This window comes from Diceros bicornis, chromosome 18, assembly GCF_020826845.1.
Source record: "Diceros bicornis minor isolate mBicDic1 chromosome 18, mDicBic1.mat.cur, whole genome shotgun sequence".
Taxonomy (NCBI): Eukaryota; Metazoa; Chordata; class Mammalia; order Perissodactyla; family Rhinocerotidae; genus Diceros; species Diceros bicornis.
The window spans coordinates 25,365,329-25,391,525 of NC_080757.1; the positions used below are offsets into that span (position 1 = coordinate 25,365,329).

General features: G+C 39.4%; 1 protein-coding gene across 11 annotated transcripts in view; it reads left to right on the forward strand.

Moving 5' to 3' along the window:
* The window catches only part of ACACA (acetyl-CoA carboxylase alpha), a 277,171-nt gene that overhangs the window by 75,517 nt on the left and 175,457 nt on the right, over positions 1 to 26,197 (forward strand). For 10 of the 11 annotated variants that reach the window (XM_058560445.1, XM_058560443.1, XM_058560444.1 and 7 more), the window contains 2 exons: positions 19,509 to 19,641; positions 20,966 to 21,104. In XM_058560445.1, coding sequence (XP_058416428.1) covers positions 19,509 to 19,641; positions 20,966 to 21,104 — 272 coding nt within the window. Of the gene's footprint in view, positions 1 to 9,757; positions 9,890 to 19,508; positions 19,642 to 20,965; positions 21,105 to 26,197 lie in introns of those variants that run through there. The other variant, XM_058560451.1, reaches the window with a different exon arrangement.

The following is a 26,197-nucleotide window of genomic DNA, read 5'->3' on the forward strand; positions in this document are numbered from 1 at the left end:
TGTCACTTTCCCATCTTTTTTCTTGTAGTTGATTTCTAGTTTCATAGCATTATGGTCGGAAAAGATGCTTGATATGATTCCAATCTTCTTAAGTTTATAGAGGTTTGCCTTGTTTCCCAACATATAGTCTATCCTTGAGAATGTTCCATGCGCACTTGAGAAGAATGTGTAACCTGCTGTTTTTGGATGGAGTGCTCTATATATATCTACGAAGTCCATTTGGTCTAGTTTTTCGTTTGAGTCCACTATTTCCTTATTGACTTTCTGTCTGGATGATCTATCCGTTGATGTAAGTGGGGTATTAAGATCCCCTTCTATTATTCTGTTGTTGTTGATATCTCCTTTTAGGTTTGTTAATAGTTGCTTTATGTACTTTGGTGTTTCCTGTGTTGGGTGCATACATGTTTATAAGTGATATGTCTTCTTGGTGGAGTGTCCCTTTTAACACTGTATATTGGCCCTCTTTGTCTTTCATTACCTTTTTTATCTTGAAGTCTACTTTGTCTGATTTAAGTATGGCAACACCTGCTTTCTTTTGTTTACCATTAGCTTGGAGTATCATCTTCCGTCCCTTCACTCCAAGCCTGTGTTCGTCTTTAGAACTGAGATGTGTTTCCTGGAGGCAGCAAATTGTTGGGTCTTGCTTTTTAATCCATTCAGCCACTCTGTGTCTTTTGATTGGGGAATTCAATCCATTTACATTTAAAGTGATTATTGATATATGAGGGCTTAATGCTACCATTTTATCGCTTGTTTTTCATTTGTTATGTATTTCCCTTGTTACTCGTCCTGTGTATTTTGGACTGCTAATTCAGTTTGCTGGCTCTCTGTGATGATTTTCTCAGTTCTCTCTTTATTTATCATTTGTATCATTTGTATCTGGTTTTTTGTTTAGTGGTTACTGTGTGTTTGTATAAAAGATCTTGCAGATGAGATAGTCCGTTCCGTGATAGCCTCTTGTTCCCTTAGTCTAAGCAGGTTTCATCCCTTACCTCTTCCCCTTCTAAGTTGTTTTTGTCACAACTTATTCCATTATGTGTTGTGAATTTGTGGTTAAAATGGAGTGCTAATAGTTATTTTCAATGTTTTCCTTCCTTTATATTTAGGGTTATAATTAAGTGTTTGTGAATCTGTTCTGATAGAGAGTTGCAATTTTCTGATTTTGTCTGCCTATTTATCCCATTGCTCAAGGCCTTGTAACCCCTTTCTTTCTTTTTTTTTTCAGGTACGAGGGCCTTCTTGATCAAATCTTTTAGGGGGGTTCTTGTGGCAGTGAACTCCCTCAGCTTTTGTTTATCTGGGAAAGTTTTTATTTCTCCATCATATCTGAAGGATATTTTCACTGGATATAGTATTCTTGGCTGAAAGTTTTTGTCCTTCAAAATTTTAAATATATCATTCCAGTCTCTCCTAGCTTGTAAGGTTTCTGCCGAAAAATCCACTGACAGCCTGCTAGGGCCTCCTTTGTAGGTTATTCTCTTCTGCTTTGCTGCCGTTAATATTTTTTCTTTGTCATTGACTTTGGCAGCTTTAATAATATATGCCCTGGAGAAGGTCTTTTACAGTGATGTAATTAGGAGTTCTGTTGGCTTCTTTTTTTTTTTTTTTTTTTGTGAGGAAGATCAGCCCTGAGCTAGCATCCATGCTAGTCCTCCTCTTTTTGCTGAGGAAGACCGGCTCTGAGCTAACATCTATTGCCAATCCTCCTCATTTTTTTTTCCCCAAAGCCTCAGTAGATAGTTTTATGTCATAGTTTCACATCCTTCTAGTTGCTGTATGTGGGACGTGGCCTCAGCACGGCCGGAGAAGCGGTGCGTCGGTGTGTGCCCGGGATCCGAACCCGGGCCGCCAGTAGCAGAGTGCGCGCACTTAACTGCCAAGCCACGGGGCCGACCCTCTGTTGGCTTCTTATACATGTAATTCCAGCTCCTTCTCCAGATTTGGGAAGTTCTCAGTTATTATTGTTTTGAACAAGCTCTCTGATCCTTTTCCCCTGTCTTCTCCCTCTGGAATACCTATAATCCTGATGTTGCATTTCCTAATTGAGTCTGATATTTCTCATAGAATTTCTTCATTTCTTTTTAGTCTAAGTTCTCTCTCTTCCTCCATCTGAAGCATTTCTGTGTTTCTGTCCTCCAGATTGCTAATTCTGTCCTTCATATTATCAGCTCTGTTTTTTAAGGACTCTAGATTTTTCTTTATCTCATCCATTGTGTTTTTCATCTCTAACAATTCTGTTTGGTTTTTCTTTATAGTGTCGATCTCTTTTGTGAAGAATTCCCTGCATTCAGTAATTTGGTTCCTGATTTCATTGAACTATCTTTCAGAATTCTCTTGTAGCTCATTGAGTTTTCTCATGATGGCTATCTTGAATTCTTTGTCATTTAGATTGTAGATTTCCATGCCTTCAGGATTGATTTGTGGGTGTTTGTCTTTTTCATTCTGGTCTGGAATATTAATATATATTTCTTTATACCATTTGATGGAGTGGATTCATGCTGGTGCATAGTGATAGTTTCTGGACACAGGTTCTACCTGCCACCACTTGGCGGGGGGCAGGAGCTGTGTGATCTGAGCCCGCTGCCACCATCCGTCTCAGCTGTGCCTGTCTGAGCCTGGGTCACTCCTTGGGATTGCAGCGGCCCTGTGGGGTCTCCCACCGAATGGGAAAGAAGTTACGTAGAGGGCTCAGGGCTGCTGTCACCTGCTTCCACAGTCCCAGTAAGTTGCGCTCCCCACTTTGGGGCCCCAGCAGTACTATGGCCATTCATGGCAGCCAGGGGCTCATTTGGTTTCTGCTGCCCTCTGCTGCTAGGTTGCACCAGCCATTGTGCTTGGTGGGCAGTACCTCCCGTTTGGGATGGAGCCAAAGCCACTCCTTGGGACTGGGTGGGATTGTGGATTCTCCTACCAGATGAGAGAGTAATCACATGGGGGCTCAGGGCTACTGCCACCTGCTCCCACAGTCCCACTGAGACATGTTTCCCCCCTTCAGGGCTGTAGCAGTACTATGGGCATTCATGGCAGCCGGGAGCTTGTTTGCCCGGCCTGGGATCTCAGCCGCCCGCAGCTCCTAGGTCGCACCAGCCGTTGTGCTTGGTGGGCGGGACCTCCCCTCTGGGACTGAGCCAAAGCCACTTCCTGGGACTGCGGTGGGATTGTGGTTTTTCCCACCAGACAAGAGAGTGATCACACGGTGGCTCAGGGCTACTGCCGCCTGCTCCCACAGTCCTGCCAAGATATGCTTCCCCTCTCCGGGGCTGCAGCAGTACTATGGGTGTTCACCTGGGTGGCAGCTTAACTGCCCTCTGCTCCTAGGTCGCATCAGCCTTTGTGCTTGGTGGGCGGGACCTCCCCTCTGGGTCTAAGCCTGTGCCGCTCTCTAGAGGGCTCTCCCTCTAGGCGGGGAAGTGATTACCCAGGAGGCTCAGTCAGGGCTGCCATCACCTGTTTCCACAGTCGTGTTGAGGCACGCTCCCACCCCTGGGGCCGCAGCAGTGCTGTGGTTGCTCCAGCTGGGAAAATAGTTGCATGCATGCGCTGGGCTGCCTGGGGTCCACAGGGTGCTCACCTGTCTCCTCCACCTAGCTGGGGGTAGTCCATCCACCTTCAGATGTATAGCTGCGCAGGTCTCTCAGACGTCCTGATGTGCTGTGTGGGTATCCTCTGCTGATCAATGAATGTCATTTTAGTTGGGTTCGAAGGGGAAGAGACACAGGGAATAGCTCACTCTGCCATGTTGCTGATGTCACTCCTATTTTGGTAAAGTTTTACAAACACTTGGAAAGAGTGTTTTGTTGGTTGTAGAATTTTGTATATGTCAGGTCAAGTTTTTCAATTGTCTTGTTTTTCTGTATTGTTAATTTTTTTTGCTTACTTTTTCTATCAGGTACTGAAAGAAGAATGTTAAAATATCTCACTAACAGGATCCTATAAATCAATAAGAAAAAGATATTTCAATGTTTTATAAAGACACTTCAACCCTATAGAAATATGGGGAAAAGACTTGAACTTCACAAAAGAAGAAATCCAAATGACAAGCTTATGAAAACGTGTTGGGTATCATTGGTCATCAGAGATTTGCAAACTAAAATCACAGTGAATTAAATACCATCTCAACCAAAAAGGATAAAATTAAAAGACTGAAATATCTAGTTGTAGCAATGATGTGGGGCACATGGAACTCTCATACATCACTGATAGGCATACAAGTTGGCACAACCACTTTAGAAAACTATTTGACAGTATCTTTTAGAGTTAAGCATACACATACTCTGTGAATAAGCAAGTCTACTTGTGGGGATTTATCCAAAAGAAATGAGTGCATATATCCACCAAAAGCCAGGTACAAGAACAAGTATAGTGAAAATTCATAAACAACCCAAATTTCCATCAACAGTAAGATAGATAAGTCATGGGATATTCACACAGTGGAATGTTACACAGGAGTGAAAATGAACAAACTGCTGCTGTGTCACAACATGGATGAATTTCATAGACATAATATTGATCAAATACATACTATATGTATGAAGTTCAAGAACAGGCAAAACTGATTTATGGTGATAGAGTTCAGAATAGTGTTTACATCAGGGATGATATTGACTAGGAAGGGAACCTTCTGAGACTCTGAAAATGTTCTGTATCTTAATGGAGTCGTTAGTTACGTGGTTGTATATATATATATATGTAAAATTGATTGAGTGTATACTTAGGATTTTTGTGCTTTATTGTATGAAGTTATAGCTTAAAAAGTAAATAAAACAGGCGGGACTTTCAGCTATAGCTGAGTGAGGAGATCGACAAATCCTTAACCCAAAAAGCAACTATAAGCTTGACAAAACCATTTCAGCACTCTTGAAATCAACCAAAAAGCATACAACAATCTGAGTAAAGTGTATAGTTGAAAAACTGCTGAAATTCAGTAAGAACAGTAGGAGTCTGTGGTGTTCTTGCTGAGGACTCTTCCTATTCCCTTCCATCAGCTAGGTTGGCATGGAGGTTTCGCCAGTGTGGATAGGCCATGAGGACTGGCAGTTTTGATGCTGTGGTTGAAGGGAGCTTTCTCATTTTGGGTAGTGGATGATGCTCGTGCCCAGCGGCGTTGTCAGTGGAAGTGACCATTTTGGCAATTGACGAGGGAGGTGGGCCAGTGGCTCTACTAGACTGAGGTGTGTTTGTGGTTGGGGCAAACATATTGCTGGCTGAGGTTGCGTACATGCACAGAGTAGACATGATAAGACCCAATAGGAAGGAAAAGCCAGGGCAGTCTTGAGAATGTCCAGAACTTTGAATGTGCTACCCTACCCCACACATAGACATAGGAACAGAGTACAAAAAGCCTCATTGGCTTCAGGTGTTTGGGCATAACCCCTGCCTAATCACTGGCTGACATCTAAGCTGTGCAGACATAGAGGTAACCCTTTAGAAAGCAGGTGTAAACATAAAAACAAGCAATAAAAAGAAAATGAACTGAGGCATCACTGGCTGTATACTTCAGGGGAGACAGATTTCACAGATTTAGCCCAGGCAAGTTATTAAGCCAAGAAAGAAAAAGCAAGCAAACAATAGTAACAACAACAACCTTCATGGGTAAAGCAATCAGAATCCAGAGTTGCTACAGTAAATTATTTAGTGTGTTAAGTTTTCAGCAAAAAGTCATGAAGCATGAAAAGCAATAGGAAAATATGCCCATATCTAGGAAAAAAAGAATTCAGTAGAAACTCCCCAAGTGTCTGTGGATGCTGGATTTAGCAGACAAAGTCTTCAAAGCAGCTCTCATAAATGTGTTCAAAGAACCAAAGGAAAACATGTTTAAAGAATTTTTGTAAAGTATGACAACAACAAATCAATAAAGAAAATTCTCAATAAGGAGAGAGAGATAAAAAAGAAGGAAATGTCATTAAAAAGGATATACAGATGGCAAATAAGGATGTGAAAAGATGTTTAACATCATTAGCTATTAGGGAAGTGCATATTAATATAACAACAGTGAGGTATTACTACACACCTATCAGAGTGCCTAAAATAAAAACTAATGACAACACCAAATGGTTGCAAGAATGTGGAGAAATTGAATCATTTGTACGTAGTTGGTGGGAATGTAAAAGGATACAGCCATTCTGGAAGATAATTCGGAAATTTCTTATAAAACTAAATATTTACCATAAGATCCAACAATTTCACTTCTGGTTATATACCCATGAGAAATGAGAACATATGTCCACATAAAAACTTGTACATGAATGTCCTTAGCAACATTACTCATAATAGCCAGAAAGTGGAAACAACCCAATATCCATCAACTGGTAAATGGATAAACAAAATACGGTATGTCCATACAATGGAAAATTATTTGGCCATAAAAAGAAATGAACTACAGATATATGCTACAACATTGAAAGAATTGTGCTAAGTGAAATCACAAAAGACCACATATTATATCATTCCATTTATATGAAATATCCAGAATAGGCAAATCTATAAAGAGAGAAAGTAGATTAGTCTTTGCCTAGGACTGGGGAGGGGCTTGGGGGAAATATGAAGTGATTGCTCCTGGGTACGGGATTTCTTTCTGGAGTAAGGAAAATGTTGTAAAATTGATTGTGATGATGGTTCACAACTATGTGAATATACCAAAAACCATTGAATTATACACTATAAATGGCTGAAATATATGTGAATTATATCTCAATAAAGTTGTGAAAAATATTTTTAAATGAGTTTAGCAAGGTCACAGGCTATAAGATCCATATACAAAAATCAGTTCTATTTCTATATACTAGCTAGCAGTGAACAAGCAAAAAATGAGATTAAAATAATTTCATTCACAATAGCGTCAAAAAGAATAAAAGACTTAGGAAAAACTTTACCAAAAAAGGTGTAAGGCTTGTACATTAAAAATTATAGAACAACGCTGAAATTCAAGATCTAAATAAATGGAGAGACAGTCCATGTTCAGGGATTGGAAAACTCAATATTGTTGAGATGTTGATTTTCCCTAAATTAATCTGTAGATTGACAGCCCATATCAAAATCCCAGCAGGCATTTTTTTTTCTTTCTAGAATTTGACAAGCTGATCCAAAAATTTACATAGAAACCCAAAGGACCTAGAATAGACAAAACAATTTTAGAAAAGGAGAGCAAAGTTGGAAGATTTAGACGACCTGATTTCAAAACCTGTTATAAAGCCATGGTTATCAAGGCCGTATGGCATTGTTGCAAGGATAGGCATATATATATCAGTGGAACAGACTTTAGAGTCCACAACTAAACCTTTATATATGTGGTAGGTTGATTTTCAAAAGAGGTACATCCTTAATCCAAGATCTTTTCCAAGATCTCTGCTTGGAAAAGAAAAGCCCCAGTGTAAAACCGTCTCTCACAGTGTGTGCTGCAGTTTAACTCAGGCTACACCGCAGTCAAGCCAGCTATACCACTGTCTGCCAGATAAACTGCTACGTCATCCTTGGTACTTGGCATGTTACAATGCTGGGATCAGTGTGGGCTTCTAGTTGGATTTTGTGCCAGATATGGGTCTGCTTTGGACAGTCTCTATTTATGGTAGGTTAAAATAGGGATGCTTTGAATTTGGAGGAATGAATGTGGCTTTTTATTTCTTGTGTTCTAATATTACAGAAAGATTGTGAGCAGCATCCATAAAATATTAGAAACTCTAGCTTTGTTTTTGGATGTGGGTGTGCTGTTAGTGTTTGGTTGTTTTAGAAAGATCCCTTTGGTGATAGGAAGCACAAACTTGATTACTGAGTGTGCCTCTTTGGTGTATTTTTCTGATACAATCGAATGCAAAATAGCCTGCTTTATTCTATACTCAATGCTTTATTTGGTTTTTGAATGTGGAACTTATATAACAAAGGCAGAAAGTGATTCTCTTTTGGGAACTGTCTCCATCTGGAGACACTTAAATGTGTGTAAAATTGAGCTGCTTCTACATCTATGGTCACTGTAGTTGTTCTGAACAAAGGCCTCAGTGCTCTATTTTTGAGATGTGTTAGTCTGAAGAGACATAAAGATAGGAGGGCTCCCCTGTGTCAGCTTGGTTCTTTAAAGGAAAAAGTAAACTTGACTGACTTTATCCGGCATTGGCATAGTATGGAAGGAATGATGCAGAGTGGTACAGACAAGAAAACAATCACGACTTTCATTTTTTATTGTGGCTGGTAGTCATGTTGAGTGGCCTGATTGAGTCTTTTCAAGTTGGGTCCGCTGAATGTCCTAAGATCAAGATTTGTTTGTTTTAATCACTTATCTTCTATTTGATTGTTCATCTTCTGTCTATGCTCCAGGTCATTTGTGTGCTTCTGTTTTGGAGGTTTTTTATGGAAGGTTAATAGGTTCTCAGCATAGTTCGCATCAGATTATTAGCTATTTTTATCCAGCATTTTGGTGGGAAATAATTTTTGTATGGTGCATGAATCAGGTTAGATATGACTCTGGTGAATTGTACCATTTCTGAGGACTAGTCTCAGGAAGTTGTGATTCTGTAGATCTAGCTGTTAGAGTCTTTCCTTGTCTTACAAGGGAGCAGTATCATGAGCATTTCCTTAAAAGCTATAACAGGACTATGTTACTGTATAACCTTCAGCTACCATTTATTTAAATGATCTGTCCATCTGTGGCAAATTTGCTTTCATAGCAATAGATGTGTCCCGGTAGCCTTTCTAGGCAGGATTTTTCTTCCCTGCTTAGACTGGGTTAGACCGCTGAGTCTAAAATATTTGTCTGGGCCCCTTTTCCTTTCAAGGATTTTATCCACATCTCTGCATCCCCTTTGTACCAGCTCCATTCTTATTCTTAAGTTTTTTTTTTTTTAATAATTTTATTTATTTATTTATTTTTCCCCCAAAGCGCCAGTAGATAGTTGTATGTCATAGCTGCACGTCCTTCTAGTTGCTATATGTGGGACACGGCCTCAGCATGACCGGAGAAACAATGCGTCGGTGCGCACCCGGGATCCGAACCCGGGCCACCAGCAGTGGAGCACGCACACTTAACCGCTAAGCCACAGGGCCGGCCGCTTATTCTCAAGTTTTAGTGACTAAAATCTTAGATTTTGTTGTTTTAAAAAAGGTTTTTGTGTGTATATCACTACTCTGGCCTGAAAATTAGAATTTTGGCTCCCACTTTATTCAAAGTTTGTTAGTAGTGGCAAGTTTTGTCCTTTCTACTTGCTCCCTTTACCCCTGACCTACTTTTCCCCTGCTTGCAGTCTGATAATCAGTATTATTTGTTTTGATTGGATCTCAGAAATTACCTACTTAGGCTGTGTTGTCCTCCTCCCTCTGGGTTTCGTGACCCCATTATTTTCTTGGCTTAGTTGTCCTTGTAAACTTTGTCTTCTTTTTGCCCTGGGCCCTTCCTGTCCTCTGCCCCTGGCAATCAGCAGAGGCTGTGGAGCTTTCCTCTGGTGACCGTCCCAAGAAAGTGACCATTGTTGAATCATGTTTGCTGCAGCTAACGCAGAGCTGCTAAGATCTGTTTTCTGGTTACACAGGCTTTTATATTTCTCCCCTTCTCCTCTCAGTCCCCTTGGGAAATCAGCTAATTCTGTGTGTGAGCCAAGCGTAGGGGGAAAATACAAAAAAGGAGGAAAGGTGGGGAAATATGGAAAATGGGGACAAAGTAGACAAAAAGACTGTAGTTTGAGGCCATCAGGAATTCTCTAGTCTGACTGAAGCAGGGCCAAGTAGGCAGAAGGCACAGTATCTCTTGTCCTCCTAGATTTTAAGCCATCTACACTAGGAAGACGAACTGCAGCTTGTGTTTACAAGGCTGAAATCTGAATAAAAAGCTTCCATTCCTTTGTCATCTTGCTATGGAGGGCTCTACAGAGGAAAATAAGGAGATGAGATATTACATGCTTCAAAGGTAAGTTTTAGGTGCCATATTTGGGCAGTATATACCGTTAAAAAACAGTAAAGCATTGACAGCTAAGCCCTGGAATTCATGGGAAATTTGATTTGATGATTTTTTTGTATCTATAAGAAACTGCTTTTTTTTTAAGGAAATGAATAAAAACTCTCCCATTTGCTTTTGGATTTCTAAACTTTTTTATTTTACATTCAGAATATGAACCAAAGATACCTGAGCCCATGTGTGATATTGTAGCTACGTTGAAAGCAAGCACCTGTGCACAGATCTTGCTGTGTTGTTATTGCGTTAAGGATCTCCCACAGTCTGCGCCAGTGTTGCTCACTGGATTTGGCTGGTGTTCAGGAGTGAAATTTCTTCACCTATTGTGAAGGAAGATACAATTCTGTGTAGTATGTAGCATCCTGTGGAAGATAGTTTTGAGAAAACTCTTTTTAGAATGTGTCTCTGGCGCCAGGAAAGGTGCCTGCTGCCATTGCCTTGGCGTGTGACAGCGGGCAGCCAGACTGGAGTTATTGAAGGTGCCAAGCTTTCTTACCCTGGAGTCTTTCTTCTTCCTGCTGTTAGAACTCAGGCTGAGGAGGAAATAAATCAGACCTTCTTGGCTTTCTTCAGGCCTCTTGCAGCAGCAGATTAACATAAAGACCTGAATGGTTTGCTTGATAGCAGTCAATAAGAGTCCCTCCATTATCTTTTTTGTTTGCTTGTTTTTGCAATCTAGAGTTTTTATTTTGAAAAATATTACCTGAAAATTAAACTGTACATTCGCAAAAACAGAAAACACCAAGTTGGCAAAATTTGTCTTTAGAAGAATCATCCTTTCCTTTTCTTTTTCGCTTGACTTTTTCCACCCTTTTGGGAGAAAACCAAGCAAAATTTCTGCTGAAAGTAAAATAAGTAAAAACCAATTGAGATTTTTATATATATAATAAAAAATGATTGTTTTATCTGCACATATGTAAAACATTTTTATATATAACATTGTTTTATTGTTTTATATACGTAAAACAAACATATATCTATACATATATAAATAAAACACGTATATTGATATATAATATACACACACACGCAAAGTTTTGTTTTGTTTTTCTGTGGTTAAATACGACAAGTGATCAGTCCATTTCTTTTCAAGGAGGCATCTCTTCTAGTGCGGTCTGCCCTCCAGTTTGAACAATCATCTAGGGAATTCCCTTCTCTTCTCTTCTGTGATGGATCCTCTGTTTCTTGCATTCTTACTCCTCCTTTTTCTTGGTTTACTCCATTCTTTTGGAAGACAACATTCTCTAATAGCTTCCTGAGAAAAGGTAGGTGAGAGATGAAGATTTTGAGATCTATTCTATCTTTACACTTGATCCCCTTGTTTTCAGCATGGTGCCTGACTTCTGAATATGGCTATATGAAGGATCCCATCATTAAAAGTAAGATAGATTTTATTTTTCTCCGGTCTTTGATTATAAGTGACCCTTAGAGCACTCCTTTGCTATCTCTAAACCATTGATGAAATCTTGTGACTAATCACTTCCCCACCTTAATTTTATCAGCAATGACTTTGCTGCCCTTCTTATCTTATATGCAGGCAGTTCCTTGGTACCAATACCCTACTATTTAGAATATTTTGTTTAGGAATTTTGCATTTGTAGTCATGAGTAAAATGGACTTGGACTTTTCCCTTCATGTAACATCTTTGTCTGGTTTTGGTATCAGTGTTACTCTACCTGGGGCGTTTTACTTCTTCTATTGTCTGGAAATTTGCTAGACTATTGCCCTTGAAAATTTGATAGAACTTGTCGTTTAAAACCATCTAAACCTGATATTTGCTTTGTGGGAAGATTTTAATCGTACTCTTTTATTTCGAAAAGATAAATTACTGCAGTGTCAAGGTTCAAGTGTAGGAGAAAGGAAGAAAAGATGGGAATAGAAGAAAACAGCTGTCTATTATACAGTATATAAAGGTTCTTATGTGTATCCATTATCTCATTTAATCCTCAGAACACCCTTTCAGAGGGTCTGTCAATCAAAGTCCAGTCAGGGAAAGAGAAACTGCATTACGTATTATAAACAGGGCATTCAGTAGTGAGAATTAGTTACTTGGGTGTTAGAAAAATAAAAGAACAAAAACGAGATGTTGAGGTAACCCAGAGTTAATACCTGAAGAAAGCAGAAAGGAAGATGTAGTATTACCAGAACTTAGGAGCTTGGAGGAGAACCTCCTGGTGCTTGGACCTCTGGGAGTAAATTTTGAGTAGCTGGTGCTCAGATCCCTGAGGAGGAAGCCTGGCCTGACAGGGGATGGATAGGCCCAGCAGCGTACCCCAGAGAATGAGTGAGCATGGCAGGTCTGGTACTCTGACTCCTAAGAATCCACAACCCGCTGGTCCTGGTACCTCTAAGCGAATGCATCAAGGCTATTCCTGGGAATGTTGAAAGATGTTAGAGGCTGGAATTAACTTTCTGTTACTGTGGAGCAATGCTGATAAAAGCTGGAAAACAAGAAGGAAGTTTCTTTTCTTATCCTCCTGCCTTCCCATTGGCAGAACTAAACAAGTTTGCAGGGTCTTAGCCCTCTTGTCACAGAGCAGAGCGTAAAAGGGTGGGCTTGGAGCTGAGAAACAATAGGTAAATAACTAGAACAGTGAATACTATGAATTATTTTACGAAGAGAAAGCTGAAGCTGAGCAAGGTTAAATTATTTGCTAAAGCTCATTGGAGCTATTAAGTCTACAGATCTGGAATTTAAACCCAGGCCTATGTTATTTCCACTACTATATTTCATCTAATCTAAAACACTGTTGGTTGCCAGAGGCATCGTTATTGTATGTACCACTGAGAAAAAAAGATACTGCCAATTAAATAAAGTACACTGTCAGTTGTGAGATGCATACCAATTTCAGATATTTTAAAAAGTTAAAAAAAAAAAGAGGGATGTCTTAAAATCCATGAAATATGGCATATTATGCTGCCTTGTAAAGAATCTGGTTTTGGAGTTGTTGATTTTGAAATGCCTATGGGATACACAAATAAAACATTTCGTATGCAGTTAAAAATGTGAGTTACAGTTCATAAGATTGATGGAGGCTAGAGATACAGAGGTGGAGGTTATCTGTATGCCAGAAACATGATCCGGAAACAACCTTGTGTTTTTAGTTTTTTTTTTTTTTTGTTTTTTGTTTTTTTGATTTTTATTGATATTTTAATGGTTTCTAACATTGTGAAATTTTGGGTTGTACATTTTTGTTTGTCCATCACCCCATATATGACTCCCTTCACCCCTTGTGCCCACCCCCCACCCCCACTGCCCGGGTAACCACAGTCCAGTTTTCTCTGTCCATGTGTTGGTTTATATTCCACATATGAGTGAGATCATACAGTGTTTGTCTTTCTCTTTCTGGCTTATTTCACTTAACATAATACGCTCCAGGCCCATCCATGTTGTTGCAAATGGGACGATTTTGTCTTTTTTTATGGCTGAGTAGTATTCCATTGTATATATATACCACATTTTCTTAATCCAATCGTCAGTCGAGGGACACTTAGGTTGCTTCCACTTCTTGGCTATGGTGAATAATGCTGCAATGAACATAGGGGTGCATAAGCCTCTTTGGATTGTTGATTTCAGGTGCGTTGGATAGATTCCCAGTAGTGGGATGGCTGGATCATAGGGCATCTCTATTTTTAATTCTTTGAGGAATCTCCATACCGTTTTCCATAGAGGCTGCACCAATTTGCATTCCCACCAGCTGTGTATGAGGGTTCCTGTTTCTCCACATCCTCTCCAACATTTGTTGTTTTTTGTCTTGGTGATTATAGCCATTCTGACGGGCGTGAGGTGGTATCTTAGTGTTGTTTTGATTTGCATTTCCCTGATGATTAGTGATGTTGAGCATCTTTTCATGTGCCTATTGGCCATCTGTATATCTTCCTTGGAGAAGTGTCTGTTCATTTCCTCTGCCCATTTTTTGATCGGGTTGTTTGTTTTTTTGTTGTTCAATTGTGTGAGTTCTTTATATATTATGGAGATCAACCCCTTGTCAGATGTATGTTTTGCAAATATTCTCTCCCAGCTGGTTGGTTGTTTGTTCATCTTGATTCTGATTTCATTTGTCTTATAAAAGCTCTTTAGTCTGATAAAGTCCCACTTGTTTATTTTTTCTTTAGTTTCCCTAGTCTGGGTAGGCATGTCATCCGAAAAGATTCCTTTAAACCCAATGTCAAATAGTGTGTTGCCTATATTTTCTTCTATGAGTTTTATAGTTTCAGGTCTCACCTTCAGGTCTTTGATCCATTTTGAGTTAATTTTTGTGTATGGCGATAGCACATGGTCCACTTTCATTCTTTTGCATGTGGATGTCCAGTTTTCCCAACACCATTTATTGAAGAGACTTTCCTTTCTCCATTGCATGTCCTTAGCACCTTTGTCGAAAATTAGCTGTCCGTATATGTGTGGTTTTATTTCTGGGCTTTCAATTCTGTTCCATTGATCTGTGTGTCTGTTTTTGTACCAGTACCATGCTGTTTTGATTACTATTGCTTTGTAGTATGTTTTGAAGTCAGGAATTGTGATGCCTCCTGCTTTGTTCTTTTTCTTTAGGATTTCTTTAGCTATTCGGGGTCTTTTGTTGCCCCATATAAATTTTAGTATTCTTTTTTCTATTTCTGTGAAGAATGTCATTGGGATTCTGATTGGGATTGCATTGAATCTGTAGATTGCTTTAGGTAATATAGACATTTTAACTATGTTTATTCTTCCAATCCACGTGCATGGGATATCTTTCCATTTCTTTATGTCATCGTAGATTTCCCTCAATAATGTCTTGTAGTTCTCATTGTATAGGTCCTTCACCTCCTTGGTAAGATTTATTCCTAGGTATTTTATTCTTTTTGATGCAATTGTAAATGGTATTATCTTTTTGAGCTCTCTTTCTGTTAGTTCATTATTAGCATATAGAAATGCAACTGATTTTTGTAGATTGATTTTGTACCCTGCAACTTTGCTGTAGTTGTTGATTGTTTCTAACAGTTTTCCAACAGATTCTTTAGGGTTTTCTATATATACAATCATGTCATCTGCAAATAGTGAGAGTTTCACTTCTTCGTTACCTATTTGGATTCCTTTTATTCCTTTTTCTTGCCTAATTGCTCTGGCCAAAACCTCCAGTACTATGTTGAACAGGAGTGGTGAGAGTGGGCAGCCCTGCCTCGTTCCTGTTCTCAGAGGAATGGCTTTCAGTCTTTCCCCGTTGAGTATGATGTTAGCTGTGGGTTTGTCATATATGGCCTTTATTATGTTGAGGTACTTTCCTTCTATTCCCATTTTATTGAGAGTTTTTATCATAAATGGATGTTGTATCTTGTCAAATGCCTTCTCTGCGTCTATTGAGATGATCATGTGGTTTTTATTCTTTGTTTTGTTGATGTGATGTATCACGTTGATTGATTTGCGGATGTTGAACCATCCCTGCGTCTCTGGTATAAATCCCACTTGATCATGGTGTATGATCTTTTTAATATATTGTTGTATTCGGTTTGCCAATATTTTGTTGAGGATTTTTGCATCAATGTTCATCAGCGATATTGGCCTGTAATTTTCTTTCTTTGTATTGTCTTTGTCTGGTTTCAGTATCAGGGTGATGTTGGCCTCATAGAATGATTCAGGAAGTGTTCCATCTTCCTCTATTTTTTGGAATAGTTTGAGGAGGATGGGTATTAAATCTTCTTTGAATGTTTGGTAAAATTCACTGGAGAAGCCATCTGGTCCTGGACTTTTATTTTTTGGGAGGTTTTTGATTACTATTTCAATCTCTTTACTTGTGATTGGTCTATTCAGATTCTCCATTTCTTCTTGGTTCAATTTTGGGAGGTTGTATAAGTCTAAGAATTTATCCATTTCTTCTAGATTGTCCAATTTGTTGGCATATAATTTCTCATAGTATTCTCTTATAATCCTCTGTATTTCCATGGTATCCGTTGTAATTTCTCCTCTTTCATTTCTAATTTTATTTACTTGAGCCTTTTCTCTTTTTTTCTTAGTTAGCCTGGCTAAGGGTTTGTCTATTTTGTTTATCTTCTCGAAGAACCAACTCTTTGTTTCATTAATCCTTTCTACTGTTTTTTTGGTCTCAATATCATTTATTTCTGCTCTGATTTTTATTATTTCTCTCCTTCTGCTGGCTTTGGGCTTTGTTTGTTCTTCTTTTTCTAGTTCTGTTAGGTGTAATTTAAGGTTGCCTATTAGGGCTTTTTCTTGTTTGTTAAGGTGGGCTTGTATCGCTATGAGTTTCCCTCTCAGGACCGCTTTTGCTGCGTCCCATATGGTTTGATATGGCATGTTATCATTTTCGTTTGTTTCCAGATAGTTTTTGATTTCTCCTTTAATTTCATCAATGATCCATTGGTTGTTCAGTAGCATGTTGTTTAATCTCCACATTTTTGTCACTTTCCCAGTTTTTTTTTCCTGGTTCATTTCCAGTTTCATAGCCTTATGGTCTGAAAAGATGCTTGTTATGATTTCAATCCTCTTAAATTTATTGAGGCTTGCTTTGTTTCCCAACATATGGTCTATCCTAGAGAATGTTCCATGCGCGCTTGAGAAGAATGTGTAGTCAGCTGTTTTTGGGTGGAGTGCTCTGTATATGTCTACTAGGTCCATCTCGTCCAGTTTTTCATTTAAGTCTAATATTTCTTTATTAACTTTTTGTCTGGATGATCTATCCATTGCTGTAAGTGGGGTGTTAAGATCCCCTACTATTATTGTGTTGTTGTTGATTTCTCCTTTTAGGTTTGTTAATAGTTGTTTTATGTACATTGGTGCTCCTATGTTGGGTGCATATATATTTATAAGTGATATGTCTTCTTGATGGAGTGTCCCTTTTATCATTATATATTTCCTTTCTTTGTCTTTCTTAACCTGTTTTATCTTGAAGTCTACTTTGTCTGATATGAGTATGGCAACACCTGCTTTCTTTTGTTTGCCATTAGCTTGGAGTATTGTCTTCCATCCTTTCACTCTGAGCCTGTGCTTGTCTTTAGTGCTAAGATGTGTTTCCTGAAGGCAGCATATTGTTGGGTCTTGCTTTTTAATCCATCCTGCCACTCTGTATCTTTTGATTGGAGAGTTCAATCCATTTACATTTAGGGTAATTATTGAAATATGAGGGTTGAATGTTGCTGTTTTGTCACTTATTTTCTGGTTCTTTTGCATTTCCTTTGTTTCTTGTCCCATTTGTTTTGGACTGCCAATTCAGTTTGGTTGTTCTGTCTTATGATTCTTCTAGTTTTCTCTTTGTTTATCATATGTGGTTTTAATTTGATTATTTGTTTAGTGGTTACCTTGAGGTTTGGGCGAAAAATCTTCTGTATGAGATAGTCCATTATCTGATAGCCTCCTATTTCCTTATACTAAGTCAGTTCAGTCACTTTCCTCTTCCCCTTCTAAGTTGCTCTTGTTATACCTTATTCTATCTTGTGTTGTGGCTGTGTGTTTACAGTGATGAGGTTAAATTTATTTTTGGTGAATTTCTTCCTTTGATCTTTGAGTTTAGTATTTAAGTGGTTGCTAACCTATTCCGGTAAAGATCTACTATTTCTCTGATTTTGTCTACCTACTTTTCTCCTTACTCCGAGCTTTGGGTTCCCTTTCTCTTCTTGTTTTCAGGCCTGAGGGCCTTCTTGAGTATTTCTTGTAGTGGCGGTCTCGTGGCCATGAACTCCCTTAGCTTTTGTTTATCTGGGAGAGTTACTATTTCTCCATCATATTTGAAGGATATTTTTGCTGGATAGAGTATTCTTGGCTGAAAGTTTTTGTCTTTTAGTATTTTGAATATATCATTCCAGTCTCTTCTAGCCTGAAAAGTTTCTGTTGAGAAATCCGCTGAGAGCCTGATGGGAGTTCCTTTGTACGTTATTTTTTGTTTTTGTCTAGCTGCCCTTAATATTGTTTCTTTGTCGTTGACCCTGGCTAGCCTTACCACTAGGTGTCGTGGTGAAGGCCTTTGTCTGTTAATATATATAGGAGTCCTGTTGGCTTCGCTTACTGGTATTTCCTGCTCCTTCCCCAGATTTGGGAAATTTTCAGCTATTATTTCCTTGAATAGGCTCTCTGTTCCTCTTTCCCTCTCCTCTCCCTCAGGAATACCTATAATTCTTATGTTACATTTTCTAATAGAGTCCGATATTTCTCGGAGTCTTTCTTCATTTCTTTTTAGTCTTAGTTCTCTCTCTTCTTCCATCTGGAGTATATCTGTATTCCTATCCTCTAAAGTACTAATTCTTTCCTCCATATTGTCAGCTCTGTTCTTTAAAGATTCCAGATTCTCCTTTATCTCCTCCATTGTGTTCTTCATCTCCATCAGCCCTGATAGGTTTTTCTTTATGATTTCAATCTCTTTTGTGAAGAAACTCCTAATCTCATTTAATTGTTTGTCTGTGTTGTCTCGTATTTCGTTGAGTGTTTTTATGATAGCTATTTTGAAATCTCTGTCATTTAGTTTATGGATTTCTGTGTCTTCGGGGTTGATTTCTGGTTGCTTGTCATTTTGTTTCTGGTCTGGTGATTTCATATATTTTTGCATTGTGGTTCCTGTGTTGGTTTTGATTTTCCTCATCCTGGAAGTCTCTGGTTGCAATTTCCACCTGCCGCCACTGTGTGGTGGTAAAGGGCTGTGTAGTCTAAGCCCCCTGCGCTCTGCCCCAGTTTTTCTGCTGCGATCCGCAGTTTTGTTTTGTTTTGTTTTGTTTCTTTTCCCCACTGCGATCCACGGGTCCAGTCCAGTTTATTCAGGTCTGCCTCGGACCGCTAGATCTGGTCGAGCTGCAGACTCCGGGTTGTGGGGAGGGGGGAGCTCTCTCTTTTGCCCTCTGGGTCCCTGACGTGGGAGGCTTCTCGTTTGCCCCTCTTTATCCGCTCTCTGGGTTGCTCAGATGTTGATGGTAGCCCTGTGGCTCCTCTGAGCCCTCTGTGCGGGAGTTTCCCACTGGCTGAGAGCGCCCGAAGAGCTACAGTTTCCTGCCGAGGGCCGCCCCTCCCCCCTCTCTGGGAGCCGCGCGGACCGGATCGCTGATCTGATGGGGAGGGAGCGGAGTTCTCCTTACCTCTCCCCACTTCCTCCGGGGGCCCAGCACGTTCCGCTCTCAGATGTGCGGCAGTGTGGATCCCTCCGCTCCAGCTTTTGACTGTCTGGGATTCCGTTGTTGGTCTGTGGCTGTTACTTTTGTTGTATTTTGTGGGGGAAGAATTCACGGGAAAGCTCACTCCGCCATGATGCTGACGTCACTCTCTCACCTGTTTTTAGTTTTAAGAGTTTCTCTGAGTCTATTATTTATACAATCTCATTTCATTCTGTCCTTTGCCTCTCTCTTTGTGATGGCATCTGTTGGTAAACCTTAATATTATCTTTTATTATTCAGGGACACTTATTTTTTTCTTGAATTTCCACAAGCAGAGGTCTTTTTTTCCCTCTCTTCTATAAAAATATGTGGTTTGCCAGCATGCAGTCTTCATAAGGGTGCAGTTGGAAGTGCTGTTATAAGTATGGTAGTGAAAAGCAGGTCTCCAGGGGAGATAGATTGTGTGAAGAAATCCTATCTATAGACTTTCATGGTTTCTCTATTTTTATAGGTCCAGCATGTCTGGCTTGCACCTAGTAAAGCAAGGTCGAGACCGAAAGAAAATAGACTCACAGCGAGATTTCACTGTAGCTTCTCCAGCAGAATTTGTTACTCGTTTTGGGGGGAATAAAGTGATTGAGAAGGTAAGTTATAACTTGCTAAATTATCTTTTCAAAAGTACTTGAGATTTAATGCCTGGATTTGTTGTCTAGATTGGCTCAAAACTGATATTTAGATCTTCAGAGACTTTGCCTCTTTATGCAGAATTATCCTTTCTGCTCCCCTAGCATCCTATTAAATAATTTCACTATTTTCTATAATGTGTATTTACTACTAATTCATAGCTAATTGAGAAGATGAAGCAGTGCTCATAAAGTTCTTTTTAAAAGATCTTGTGGTTGGTTTTACAGAGTTGGGCTGCACTCATCTGAGAGGGTATGAGAAATGGATTCGCTTGTGGGGTGGTGGTGAGGAGATAGTATGTCATAGCATTGGACCGAGAGCTAAGGAAGTAGAGACAGTTTCAGAACAGAAGACTTAAACAGTCTGGTACGCTGTGATTTACTGGCTTCCACCAGGTATTTGAGATGTTTAGAGGAAATATACCACGTGAAATACTTAAGGAGATTACAAGTATTTTGAAATGTTTTGAATAATTCTGTGTCACTTTTATCTAAACCATGTCAGAGCTGAGAGGATGACTTGGTTGAAATAACTTGCAGTGATTAAAAGATTAAATCATGGGGACCTATAGTCCCACTTCTAAAAGTATTGCTTCAGTGGTGTCCTTCTGTTAGTCTTTCAATAAAGACAGATTATGTGTCTTCTAGCCTATGTTATCCTCAGGGTCATGGTTGCAGGACAGGTAAGGAGATGAAAGGTTTAGTTACAGAGAAGTCTCGGTATCACTGATTCTTCTATTCTTTTGCTTGTGACCATTCTTTCTGAGGCAGTCTCTACAATTCTGAGGCATTTGGGGTTCAGCGTTTTAGAGAAAGGTGGTGGTTTGTGCCAGTGTTCTTATAACATGTTCAAGGCTCTGTGCCTTGTTTTATTAGAACAGAGAATAGTGCATGACACTACACTGTTTAGTCTTCCCCTTTCCTTATTTGGTAATACATCATCCCTCTGAGGTTTGTCGTCTTCTGTTCTCTAGAAATAGGTGTGGTAGAGTAGTTCACAAACTCACAAGATTTAAGTCATTGTGATTTTTCCCTTCTAGAAATGAAGTTAGAAAGGAGTAACTTTTAGCTGCCATGTATTAAAATATTTGCTTAGCTAACATTTTAAAATATCCTTTGATCCTGTAGAAGCTGGTTCCTAACTGCCTAGACCAGCAATACAAATTCCTAGTTGAAAATCTGGCTTTTTAGAGAAAGATCTACAAAAATTGTCTCATCTCTTTTCCTCCATCATTGCCTGCCTTTTCTATCTTTCTCTCCAATTCCCATTCTCCCACTCTCCCAGGTTCTTATTGCCAACAACGGCATTGCAGCAGTAAAATGCATGCGGTCTATCCGTCGGTGGTCTTATGAGATGTTTCGAAATGAACGTGCAATCCGATTTGTTGTCATGGTCACACCTGAAGACCTTAAAGCCAATGCAGGTGAGTTTTTAGCATTAAGAAAACATCATCCTCAAGCGTAAAACGTTGAATAGCACAGACTTTTAAGTAGGAAAATGTTGACTTAGGGGGATTCCCAAACCCAGGGAATTCCAATGAAATGCTTTTAAAAGGATTTCTCTTTTAAAAAAGTGTCAATAAAAGGCATATACAAGTGATTGTACTATATTTAACCTCACCTCAATGCAGACTGCTGTGTTCTGAGTAAAAATAGGTAGAAATTTAACCAAAGTATTGATTTGGGTTTTCAGCTGTATGCTTTTTCAGTGTCAAGTATTTGCTAAGCCACATACTTTATCATGTGTAAGTGGAAAGGTTTGGAAGGAAGCGCTGTTTCCCTTATAGGCTACATTGCATTTTAGAGAATCTTAGGGTAAAGATCCTTTTTTCCCCTCTCTCCGGGAGAGACCTCTTGGGAACCAAGTGGGTTTCACTCTGCAAGCTCTTCTGCATATTCTCTCTATTCAGATGGTCCTCCATCTGAGAGCTATAGATAAAGACTATTGGTATAGCTGAGAGGTTGTGGCTAGTCTTTCTTCTCCATACTTTTTATCACTAAAGTATAACCTCTAAGGTAGAGTAACCACAGATAACGTTAGCTTTTTAAAGAGCCATCTTTTTAAACCTATTTTGGTCTGTATATGTTCTCTCTATATTGAGACAATGATGTTAAGACTATTCCTAAGGAGTAAGGGTTATTATGTTATCTTATTTAGAAGTGGAGAAGGTACCAATTTATTGGAAAGTAGATGTTAATATATGAAATCATTTAGATTGACTCTTTAATAACATCTCTGAGCCACAATTTTTGTATCTGTAAAAGGAAGATCATAATGTCTATTTCACTGGATAGTTGTAAAGATGAAATTGTCTGTAATAAATGTAAACTGCTTTGCATGATTTCTTTTTCTCCATCTGTTTCTACCTGATACTCCTATTAATTCATTTATTCATTCACTCACTGTACATGGAGACTCACAGTTGAATAAGATGTGATCTTGCTCTAGGAAACAAATGATTTCAATACAATGAGGTAAGTGCTATAATAGAAATATGCACAGGGTACTGTGAGAACACAGAGATGAGACATCTTTTTTTTTTTTTTTTTTGTGAGGAGATCAGCCCTGAGCTAACATCTGCCAATCCTCCTCTTTTTGCTGAGGAAGACTGGCCCTGGGCTAACATCCTTGCCCATCTTCCTCCGCTTTATATGGGATGCCGCCACAGCATGGCTTGACACGCAGTGCATCTGTGCGCGCCCGGGATCCGAACCGGTGAACCCCGGGCCGCCGCAGTGGAGCGCGTGCACTTAACCGCTTGCGCCACCCAGCCGGCCCCAGAGATGAGACATCTTAACTCTGCACCCTGCCCTTGGGGGCAGGGTCAAGAGAAGGTTTTCTGAAAGAGGTTATGCCTAGCCAAGAATGAGTAAGAGTGAAGCAGTTGGGGGAAGACAAGGGTGTTCAAGGCAAAAGGAACAATATATGCAGATGTATGAAGGTGTGACACAGTGGTTTTCTGGAAACTATAGGGGGCTTGTTAAAGTACAAGATGTGATCTAGTATTTGTCAAGAAGGGCCTTGTTTTTCATCCTTGAGAGCATAAACTGTATCTTTTTAGGGATATGTGTGTGTGTGTGTGTGTGTGTTGGACATTAAAGGATTTGCATTTTAAATGGATTAGTCGTTGCTTTTAGCAATTCAAAGGTAGAAGAGTATGATGAACCCCTTCCCATCTCCCAGTCATCCAGCATCAACGATTATCAACTCATGGCCAATTTTGTTTCGCCTGTATTTCACCTCCTTCCTCCTCCACACACAATTTCTGAAGCAAATCTTAAATGGCATATTATTTCGTCTGTAAATGTTTCAGCATGTCTCAAAAAGATAGATACTTTTTTAAAAAACGTAACTAATTAGATGGATAATTCAGGTAGCATCTAGGAAGATCCATTTGTGGAAGGCAATACTAGAGGATATGATGTGCTAAGAACAGAGAAAAAAGGGATGGTTTTAGAGAGATTTAGGAGGTAAAATTGGCAAGATTTAGTGATTGAGGGAAGAGTTAATGATTACTGTTGGCTTTCTAATTTGGTTGACTAGGCAGATGCTAGAACCATCAACTAGGGCAAAATAATTGATAATATAGCAAGAAGAGCAAGGTTTTTTTGGAGGGAGACAGATTAGATTTGACGTACTTGTGGTACAAGCACATCCTGTGAATCCTGCAAAAAATTGAATTTATCATTCCAGCACTTAGAAATAATGAGAGCTGGAGATTCAGAGTGTACGTCATCGGCAAATATGTGGTAGTTAACACTGTTCCTTGAGAGAATAGATAGAAAATGAAGAGAAGAGAGCTAAGGATGAAATTTTATAGAAGACTGAAATTTAGGGGTAGACTCAGGAAGATAGGCTCATAAACAATGCTGAGAAGAAATGATCAGAGAGATAGAAGAAACAAAAAAGAGAAGCAAAGAGAAAAGAGAATTTCAATAAGGAAGGGTCAAATATGTCAGCAGTCCAATAAAATAGGATAGAAACCTGTCCGGCAATTAGGAAATCAATGGTAACCTTTGCAAGAATAGTCTCAGTGGAACAATATGACACTTAGTATGCAGACCAGTATATGATGTTAAAGAATGAATAGGAAGTGACATGGAGATAGCAAATGTGGACAAGTTTTTTGAGAAGTTTGGATAAGAAGAGAAGAAAAGGCAGTAAATTAAAGAGAAATTTAGGTCAAGGGAGGATTTTTATTTTTTAGAATGAAAGAGACTTGGGAATGTTTATAGTCGGAGAAGAAGGAGCCAAAGAGGGGAGACGGGTTGAAGTACACGAGAGAGCTAGAGGAGATGGAAGAATGGGATCAGATCAATAGCACAAGTGGACAAAAATATGTGTATCTTTTGACCAATAAATTCTATTTCCTGGTATTTATTCGGAGGAACAAAAATCAGTAACAGGGTGGGGCCAGCCCGGTGGTGTAGTGGTTAAGTTCTCGTGCTCTGCTTTGACAGCCTGGAGATCGCAGGTTCTGATCCTGGGCATGGACCTACACACAGCTCATCAAGCCATGCTGTGGCGGCCTCCCACGTACAAAATGGAGGAAGATTGGCACAGGTGTTAGCTCAGGGATAATCTTCCTCAAGCAAAAAGAGGAAGATTGGCAACAGATGTTAGCTCAGTGCCAATCTTCCTCACCAAAAAAAAAAAAAAAATCAATAATGGGGCAAATATATTCATACAAAGCTATTCATTGCAGTGTTAGTTAAGATAGTGAGAAAATGAGAGTAACTTAAGGTCCAACATTAGTGGATTAGTTAAGTCAAATGTGCTATAGCAATTCTATGAAATATCATGCAGCCATTAAAAATATTTTGTGGAATAACATTTATTAGTATGAGAATGTGTTCTGACAAATTTCTGTATTATTTATCTATTACTTTGTAACAATACTACCACAGACTTAGCAACAGACATTTATTATCTCACAGTTTTTGTAGATTTGGGCATGGCATAGCTGAGTCTTCTGCTTCAGGGTTCAGAAGGCTGCAATCACTTGTCAGCTGGGGCTGCAGTCTCATCTGAGGCTTGACTTGGGATGGGTCAGCTTTCGCTCACCTGGTTGTTGGCAGCATTTGGTTTTTTGTGGGCTATGAGAATGAGGGCCTGTTTAACCAGTTGTTGGCCAGAGGCCACTCTCAACTGCTTATCACATGGAGCATCCCAAAATGACTGTCTGCTACCTCAAAGCCAGCAAGTAAGATTAGTTATGATCTTATGTAATGTTATCATGGAAATGACATCTCTTCATCTCGCGGTATTTTCTTGGGTAGAGGCAAGTCATAGATCCTGCCTACACCCAAGGGGAGGGGATTACATAAGACATGAACACCTGGAGACTGAGGTCATGGGGACAGACACATTACTGTCTATCACAAATGCTAAGAAAAAATTGGCTGTAAGAAGATTGAGTGCATGATATAATAATAGAAAAAAAAGTACATTGTGTATAGTCATAGAAAAAGAAAAGATGTAATGGCATATACAAAAACAGCAAATCTAGTTATTTCTGGGGGTGGAATTCTTGAGTGTTTTTGTTCTGTTTTTGTTTCTGCTTTTTCTAAGTTTTTTTTACAAAGTTTATATAATTTCACAATTTTTTTAACAGTTATTTAAAAAATGGAAGTCTAGAAAGGATTACAATGCCTTTGGCATGGAACTATAGAATTAGTATTATGGATGATTTTTCCTTCTTCATTTTTTCTAACCTTTCTATTACGTTAATTTTGTGTGTGTGTGTGTGTGAGGAGGACTAGTCCTGAGCTAACATCCGATGCCAATCCTCCTCTTTTTTGCTGAGAAAGATTGGCCCTGGGCCAACATCTGTGCCCATATTCCTCTACTTTATATGGGACGCTGCCACAGCATGCCTTAGTAAGTGGTGTGTCGGTGCGTGCCTGGGAGCCAAACCCGTGAACTCCAGGCCACTGAAGCAGAGCGTGTGCACCCAACTGCTGGGCCACCGGGCTGGCTCCTGTGTTAATTATTTTTAATAGCTTTGTCGAGTATAATTTATATACCATAAAAGTCACCCTTTTAAAAGTATATAGTTTATGAATTTTAGTAAATTTATACCACTCTGCAGTTATCACCACTGTAATCCCGTTTACAATACTAATTATTTTTACAATTTAAAAGATTATGAAAAAGGAGGCTTTGGGGCTGGCCTGGTGGTGTAGTGGTTAAGTTCGCGTGCTCTGTTCAGCGGCCCCGGGGTTTGCAGGTTCAGATCCCTGGTGTGGACCTGCATACCGCTTATCCAACCGTGCTATGGTGGTGTCCCATATAAACTAGAGGAAGATGGGCATGGATATTAGCCCAGGGCCAATCTTCCTCAGCAAAAAGAGGAGGATTGGCAACAGATGTGAGCTCGGGGCTAATCTTCCTTAAAAAAAAAAGGAGACTTAGATAGAAGTGTTGACTATCCACATGAGGAGAGGCTTTCATCCTCTGAGACTGGAGGGTAACAGGCAAAATGATAGGTTAAGGGATGATGAGGATGGTAATAAT